Source organism: Centruroides sculpturatus, unplaced genomic scaffold (genome assembly GCF_000671375.1).
Source record: "Centruroides sculpturatus isolate CEXI.00-Female unplaced genomic scaffold, Cexi_2.0 scaffold235, whole genome shotgun sequence".
NCBI lineage: Eukaryota > Metazoa > Arthropoda > Arachnida > Scorpiones > Buthidae > Centruroides > Centruroides sculpturatus.
Genome location: NW_019384436.1, coordinates 380,632 through 389,658, shown reverse-complemented (window position 1 = coordinate 389,658; position 9,027 = coordinate 380,632). Strand labels below are relative to the sequence as shown.

General features: G+C 27.9%; 1 protein-coding gene across 1 annotated transcript in view; it reads left to right on the top strand.

The window, feature by feature from the left end:
• LOC111619948 (thymosin beta-like) overlaps nucleotides 1-9,027 on the top strand; it is a 20,488-nt gene that overhangs the window by 6,358 nt on the left and 5,103 nt on the right. The window contains exons 3-4 of the mRNA XM_023361779.1: nucleotides 7,237-7,350; nucleotides 8,549-8,662. Coding sequence (XP_023217547.1) covers nucleotides 7,237-7,350; nucleotides 8,549-8,662 — 228 coding nt within the window. The remainder of the gene's footprint in view (nucleotides 1-7,236; nucleotides 7,351-8,548; nucleotides 8,663-9,027) is intronic.

Here is a 9,027-nt window from a genome sequence, read left to right as displayed (position 1 = left end):
GTATAAACAAAAAAGTTGAATCTGTTGATTAAATTCAGATTGAACAGAAATTACATAAGACTTTTTCAAAGGAAAAAACAGCTTATAATTGTTACAGTTGATTATAGAAAAATTTTAAATAAACTCATAACTTTTTTATGAAAGAGAATTAGTTTTCAAAATCAAGTTGTATCCAAATACGTTATGAATTTTTATAAAATAATGAATTTTTCATATTTCAGTAACTGATAAAAAGGAAAATACCATATTTCCTGAATTTTTACAAATCATAATTTCAGGAAATATGGTAAGAAGTTTAAAATTTGAATTTTAAGATATTTTTATGGGAGAAATGTTTAAATAATCAATTGTATTTTTAGTTAAGTAAAAAGTTAGAAAAACCTTTTTCATTGCATTGTCATGCATCATTATTTCCATGCCATTCTGAACATACAATAACTTCTAATATTATAGTATTATTTTGAAGTGTTCATTTTAGAAGTGAAAAAAAGAGGTTTATTTTAAACACTTGTCATTAGTAAAGCTTATTTGAACTGATTATGACTAATTAAACAGTAGTTTTAAAAGCATTTATTATAGATAGCAAATGGGAATATGATGAATTATATAATGACTTCTGATTATTATTTTTGACAGTGAATGTTAGATGTCATAAATTCTAGAATGTTTCTTCTTTTCAGACAAGCCAAATGGATTAAAAAAACACATCTTGAATATTGAGGAAATATATTTTCAATTGACAAGATTAAGAAAGGAACAAACCTTTTACGGAAATATCTCTTGTCTAACTATAAACAAGATTACTTTATGTATTTATACTTCTTGCTGTTTTTTAAAATTCATTTTAAAAGATACAATGATGAAATTTAGTATTAATCTGTACAAATAGCAGCGAAAATGGTTCTCTCTTCATATTCAGAAAAAAACTAAATCAAATTAAACTAATCTATAATAAAAGCTTTTAGTTATGTTGTTTATGAAGAGTGACATCAGGAGTTTGGAAATTATGATCATATTTAGTTTTTGACAAATGCATGAATCATCTATTTTTAATAAGTTTTTATTTATTAGTCTTTTTAAATGTCTTTTAATGATTGACACTAATACTTGATATGGTTAATTTTATATAGACTGATTTGAATAAGAAAGGAAAAACTCTGTTGTTGCAATATCAAACAATATGAACTATAAGATTATTTTACATTGCTAGTCTTGTTACAATGCCAAGCAGTCAAATTTATTTCCTTGTTAGTAGTTTATTTTTTAAGGCATTAATTAAAACAAGCATTCGTGATTGATTTTATTATTTTTTGTTTTTATTTTTCTTCCAGTTATGATCAAAATATTAACTGCAGTTTGTTTTTAGAAGTCCAAGTGTCCTCTTCTTGAACCAACATATCATTGAAGCATCAGTGTGTCTTTGTCATTTGTCTTTATTCTGTTTATTTGTGATAAGTATAAAAATTGAGGATCTTTTGTCAAGTAATGGCTCTATTGCTAGGAAAAGTTTTCCTGTAAATCTTCAAAGGATAATGCTTGAAAATTGTAATCTCCTTATGTAAGGGAAAAGTTGAGTAATAAATGGTATGATTGTTTTCTGTTACTATTAAATGACCTTTACGAAAACATTTTTTTTCTTTCTATGTTGCTGTTTGCATATATTGTAAAGTTAAACTTGCATCGTCCATTTAAATTATGTATTTTTATGTGTTTTAAATTCTCTCTTTTGTACATTAAATAATTATACTTTTATTATTTTTTTTTATCTTTACATACAAATAATAAAATATAATCTTTCACTGGATGGAACAGTAAGCAATAGCTTTCCATAAAAATGGGAAAAGCAGTCTTTTGATTTAAATTTATTTTTGAATATCTTCACAATATAAAAGCTAAGTTTTTGAGTTTAAATCTCCTTGAAAAAAATCAAATATTGTTTCAGTAGTTTCTCTCCTGTGTAGAGTCAGTAAAAATAGATTACCACTATCAGTATACAAGTATCTTACAGTTGTCTACTTTTGATCCTTAGCTCATGATAGGTTGGGATTTACTCCAAAGTCCAAAAACTGCTGTAGTGCTGCTAACTTTCAGACTATACTCATAATATCTCTCCATGCATTTTGGTCCATGACTACAGTTTAGCATCTTGGAGAGTGGAGCACAGGTTTTTCAGGCCCCCTTCAATTATACAGTCCCTGGCCAAATTATTAGATGAACTACAGATTTTTCATAATTACATGTTTTATACCCAGTCTGGTGTAGGTCTATCTTATAAATCATAATTTTGATAAATGAAACTTATTTTTTAATGTCATTGTATACCTAATTTTGTTTTATTTCATTATAATGTTAATTTATTGGTAGGTATCAGAGCTTAGACACTAAAGTGTAGCATACAAGTATGAATGTCTTTCAGTCACGTTCTCGCTTGCTACTGGTGTGGATGTGTTTCTGTTCACCTCTCGCGTAATTGTATACCACGAAATAAATACAAGTGCTTGTTTTCTTCGATAGTAGTATTTTTACCAACTAGATATAATCAATTGTAATCTTTTGACATGATCAAAAAGGGGGACCTTTCACCACATAAAAAAGCTGAAGTCAAAGCCCTTGTTAATACAAAAATGTATTCCAACTGTGAAATTTCATGAAGGTTGAAGGTGTCTGAAACTAGTCTGTGACGTATAAAGAAAAAAGTTGAATCAGATCAAGATCTGAGTCTGAAAAGAAAAAATAAATGCAGCAGAAAGCCAGTTTTCACCCCAAGGTCAGAAAGATGTCTTAAGAAAATTTGCTTAGAAAACAGATTTGCTACCACTAAATCAATAAAATCTCAATTGGAAGATGCAAATGTGAATGCTTCTGAGTGCACTGTTCACAGAAAATTGAAAGATCTGATTTTTAAGGCTTGCCGACCAGCAAGAAAACCCAAGTTAACAGTTGCAATGAAAGCAAAGTGTTTGGAGTGGGCTAAACAGTGGCGCGATAAGGATGTAGACTTCTGGAGATTGGTAATTTAACATTAAATAGATTATTTACTATAAAATAGACAAATTAACAGTAGATACTTGATTCATAAGATTTTTTTTTTTTTCTCAGGTCTGTTTCAACGATGAAAGCCCATTTGAAATTTTAGCCAACAAAGCTCATTTTGCTTGTTGTCATAGAGGCAAAAAATTTCATTCTGACTGCATCATTCAGACTGTCAAGCACCCCATGAAAGTAATGATTTGGTCCATCATTTGTGGCAAAGGCACTGGGCGCCTGTATGTAGTAAAAGGCACCATAAAGCAAGACCAATATAAAGAAGACTTGCACAGGTTAGAGAATGGTTCCCAAATGGGGAATCATTTATTTTTTATGCAAGATGGAGCTCCCTGCCATACAGCCAGGTCTGTGAAAACATATCTACAAGAGCAAAATATCCCTCTGTTGGATTGGCCAGGTAATAGTCCTGACATGAATCCCATAGAAAATGTGTGGGAGCTCATGAAGAGGGAAGTGGCCAAAGAGGTCATCACAACCAAAATGCAGCTTTTGGAAAAAATCATCCATGTATGGAATTATCATCCACAAATGCAGGAGATGGTCTAGTCTTGCATTGACAGCATGCTGCATCGGATTGAGGCTCTCATAGCTGCAAAAGGTGGCTCAACAAAATACTAAAATTTAAATGGCAATTTTGTATTTTTTTTACTATGTTAATAAAAACAAAAATTTACAATAAATATAACGTTTTATTTGTGTTAGCACTTATGTAATAAAGTAAACTGTACATTACAGGTTAAATTCATTGGTAATAAATATTCAAAGACCAAATTGTACTTTTTTTACTATGTTAATAAAAACAAAAATTTACAATAAATATAATGTTTTATTTGTGTTAGCACCTATGTAATAAAGTAAACTGTACATTACAGGTTAAATTCATTGGTAATAAATATTCAAAGACCAAATTGTAGTAGCTGATAATTAAAATTTGCATAAAATCTATAGTGTGTCTAATAATTTGGCCAGGGACTGTAATACTAAAGTATAAGAACATTAAATTTTCCAAACAGATTAAAATTTTCTTAAATTTTTCAATTTCTCAATTATTATTATTATTATGTTGCGAATGTCATGCTCAACTGATACTGATGGCAAGTGCTATGCTAGACTAAAGTTAAGACATAGCTATCCAAACAAGTGTAACATTAAACTGTGTTATTGGTGTTTGTGTCAATGTCTAGAAACTTCCTCACAATGTGACGTGTTCATTATTGCAGCTTTTTGTAGTTCTGTGTATATGTTGTTATTAAGGTTTAATATTTCTAGACTTTTGTGTAGTGTATGTGATGTGACACCGGTAGATGAAAGGATAGATACAATAAATACCTTATACATCCTCCACCTTTTTTTTATTTCTTGAGTGTAGTGTACTTGTTGGTTTTTTCAGTGTGGGCATTTTTTATGTTACGACTATTTGGAACAGAGATGTCTATTATATAAGTGATCTTACTGTATTTGTCAATGAGAGTGATGTCAGGTCTATTGTGATGAATTGTTTTATCCATGATTATGGCTCTGTCATAGTATATTTTGTGTCATTTTCTAACACTGTCTGTGGAGTATGTGTAGTTTGGTAGCTGGGTGTTATTATTATTATTTTTTTTAAAGTTTAATAAATTTAGCTTTTTACTTCACTTGTAAATTCTCTGAAACGAAAGAAAAATTTAAGATAATCAACCAATGTTAAGATTTTTATTTCCATTTGAAAGAGTTTATAGAGTAAATGCCAAGTCAAATATTTTATATCTGATATTCTTACAAATTAAGATATTTGGCTTGAAAAAATAGGATAAATTGATTTACTGATTTAGAATAATTAGTAAATTAATTTAGATAATTTTCAGATAGTCTAATATTTTAGTCCCATATTTTAGAATGACAACATATGTTATATATAGATACTGTATATAACAACAAATTTATTTCTCTTCAAAGGTTGATTACAGCTTACTCTGTATACATATGGCCTTTCATCTCAACTTTCCTTTTTCTACTTTTTTTTTTATTTTTGTGTTCAACTTTGCTATTCTTTTCTCGTATTAACTCCCAAAATCCTGCTGGGATTTTGGGAGTTAATAGGGTGCTTATTTCCAAAATATCTCGCATACGCCTGCCATGTTTGTATAGTATATACTCATATACAATGATTGTCAATTTAAAATTAATTTTTTGCATGCTTTTCTGTTTATTTATCATACAACTGAGGAATGCTGTACACAAATTTTAGAATTTTTATGAAAGTGATTTGACTTTTGACAAATTGGTTACTTCTCATCTTTTATTTTAATTAACCTTTTTACAATAAAACTCCATTTATATAAAGGATAGAAATGACTGAGTTACAAGAAGCAAATAAAACCTGGCTAAAATATGGGGTGACTCACTTGAGACTGAACACTTAAGTGGAATATCTGTATAAAATGAAAAGATTAGCATAAAACATGAATGGAATGATTCTTTATTCATGATAAAGCAGTTGACCAAGGTATGATTTACATTGTATGTTATTCACACATGACTGTCAGCAAAGAAAGTTATGCAACTCATTGCTAGATTTAAAAAAATAATAAAACACAGCATTGAAACATATCATCATTAATCACAAGTCAAATCTAATAAAGATCACCTCAGATTTTATGTTATAAAATAGTTTTCCATTATTTTCCTATAGTGTTTAATTATTTATTTTATTAATTAGTAATTTAATATTACACCCAATATAACTTTTTATATTTTTTCTAAGGCAGTGACAGACAAGAGCTCTGCATCATGTAACATGCAACGAACAAAATGTTCTCTTGTTTGGACAGCCTGTGAACACGCACTACTCCATTGTGGCAGCTGCGCACCCCAAACCATTTTTTGTTGGTATTTGCCATGAACACAAAGGGTTTTGTCAGTGCAGCATTCTTTATTTCCGACGTTCACACATACCACCTTGGTACTGATATGTGTGATACAAAATGATCCTTACAAATCTTAAACATGAGACATAATGTTGATACATAATTGACAAAAACTTAATTTTTCCAAAACTCTGGACTTTTCTAAAATAGTGTGGGACGTAGGACAAATTGTTAAAAATTGGGACTATCCTGCCAAAAGCGGGATGTCTGGCCACCTTAAACAAGATACAACATAAACTTTCATGAAAAATATAACCATTTATGAATATTTAAGACTTGATTTTATCCTTTTTTATATTGATTATAAAACAATTTTTCATTTTAAACTTTATTTTCTAAAAATAATTTTCCATTAAAAATATGTTTCCTTCAGATCTGTTTTTTAGATTTTTATCTTTTTAAATTGTTTATCTCATTAGAATGTAATTGGACTACAATTTGAAAAGATTGTAGACCTATAAATTTCCACTGTCATCTATCTGTCTTTCCTTAATATTGAGAACTGGATTAGATAAATGAAATTTAAGATCAGATATGGAAAGCTTAGGGGCAGGAGGCCCTGATTAACTAAATATAGACTTCTAGTTTGTACCAGAAGTTTCATGTTGTTTTAATTAAAAAGTTTTTTCCTAAACAGAGTTAGATTATCAGCATGACTCTATTTTTTTAACAGAAAAAGTATGTTGTACAGGGCAAGACATACTACTAAAATCAAGGCCTATATATTAAATTAAATTAATTAAAAATATGATTAAAAATTGCAGCTTGGCATTGTGATGATGCCACAATAAATAATTACTCATCTGAAGATTGAACTATGATCATTGATTGATAGATTTATGATATTAATATTTTTTAAAATATATACAAAATAATTATAATAGTATACTGCAATGAATTTTCTTAATAAAAATATTTTTNCGTATTTTGGAAATGTTGAGTGGAATTAGTCTAGAATCGGTTAATTTTATAGAAGAAAACCTTTCGAACAGCCTTAGTCCGTAAAGTTCCCACCTATCGGGCTGCGATTGGCTTATGTATTTAATCATTCCTACAATGTAAAATTCGATTAGCGTGGAACTTATCTAAGCGTTATAGGGGGGTCTACTGTATATTTAAGTAAACATTGCAGGCAATGTTGAGTTTTAAATGTATGTATATGATAAAAGTACTTTCTATTCGTGATGATATTTTTAATAAATTTTATCAGCATTGTGAATATAAAATAGCTCTGTTATTCATAATTATTATATTATTTCTGTTAAAATCACTTAATTAGACATAGAACAGGAAAGAGCTCATCAAGAATTCTTAGCAGGAGTACAAAATTTTAAACGTTCTACTCTTCAACGTACTGAAACTCAAGAAAAGATTGTTCTTCCAACTGAAGAAGGTATATTTAAGTCAGTTTGAATCAAACAGCAGCAAATGCATATCTGCTCAAAATTTTAATAAGCATAAAATTAATTCAATTATAAATATAAAATGTCCCCCAAACACTGAAGCTCCAGTTTGAAAATATAAATTTAATGCAAAACAGACAGTTTAGATTCTTAAGCAACCAGTACTAGCCACATTTGCAACAGATCAACATATTCAAGTTCATTTTGACAAAGCCAAACTTTTACAGTGCAGGGACCAATGAAACCAACTTAGACATGTGGAGAATTTTAATTTAACTTAGACATGTGGAGAAATTAAAATTTCTCCACATGTCTAAGTTGATTTCATTGTGTCATAAGTTGGTTTCATTTCCCTATTAGCCTTGTGGAGAAATTTTAATTTCTCCACAAGGCTAATAGGGAAAGAACAATCAAATTTAAGGATAATAATACACTTCTGAAAGCATGGACATTGTTATTTGAAGTCAACGTTTAATTTTAACCAATTGGATATTGTTCTAACCTTTTAAATTTTGTTTGTTCCAAATATATGTTCTTATTTAGAATAGTTCTGTATGTTAGAATAGTATCCTGATGATGTTTGCTTAAGGCAATTGAAAACATTTATTTTTATTAGATTTAATTTTCAAACTGGAGTTTTAGTGTTTGATGGACATTTTATATAATATAATCCAGTTAATAAGCTGTTTTATGCACAGTTAATTCACTGTACTAAAAGGAAAAAATAATAAACACAATACACACTAAACTTTACTACTAAAATTAAAATCATCTGTTTATTTATATAATTCAATATATATGGATATATTGAATTAAAGATATGCCTAACACAAAAACTAAATTAATAAATTAAACATTGCAGTTAAAAACATTACAGTAAAGTGTTCTAACAATATGCTGAAGTTAATTTTAAATGCTTCATTTTGCAATTTAAAATTTATGACTGTAGTTTAAAAATATTATTTGCTGATAAAATGCTTTTAATTATTATTTAATTAAGAACATTTAAAAAAAAATATTATTAATGGAAAATGGTAAATAATAGAATAGAAACATAATCAAAATTTTTATTTTTGATGAATTTATGTAATTATTAGTTTCATTTTTATTAAATTAAACATGTTTCTTTCTTTTCCTTTTATATAGTTTACAAATTTATATAAATTTCATATTAATCATTATTGTCAGATGTGAAAGAAGAAAAAAAGCATATGGAACTAATAACAGGAGTACAGAATTTTGAAAAATCAAAATTACAACAAACTAAAACACTTGAAAAGATTGTTTTGCCTACAAAAGAAGGTATATTTTCAAAGCATGCATGGAAAATGTATCTTGTCACCTGAATGTAATAACTAACAAAAACTAAGAAAGAAGAAATTAGTGTTTTACCTGTAATATTCAAAAGCATCAACAAATAGTAATTATAAATATTAATGCTTTTGAAATGTTCCATAAATAATCACAATATAACATTTTAATTAATATAAAGTATTCTAATTTGAAAACTTATTTTATTAACATAATAATTTTTTTATATTTGTAATTTTAATAAACTTAATTTTTGATAAAACTTGGAAAGTAATATGCCCATATGAATTTATAATTGTTTTCTTATTTTGAGTATTTATATTAATAAATTATATATTCACCCCAAGGTCAGAAAG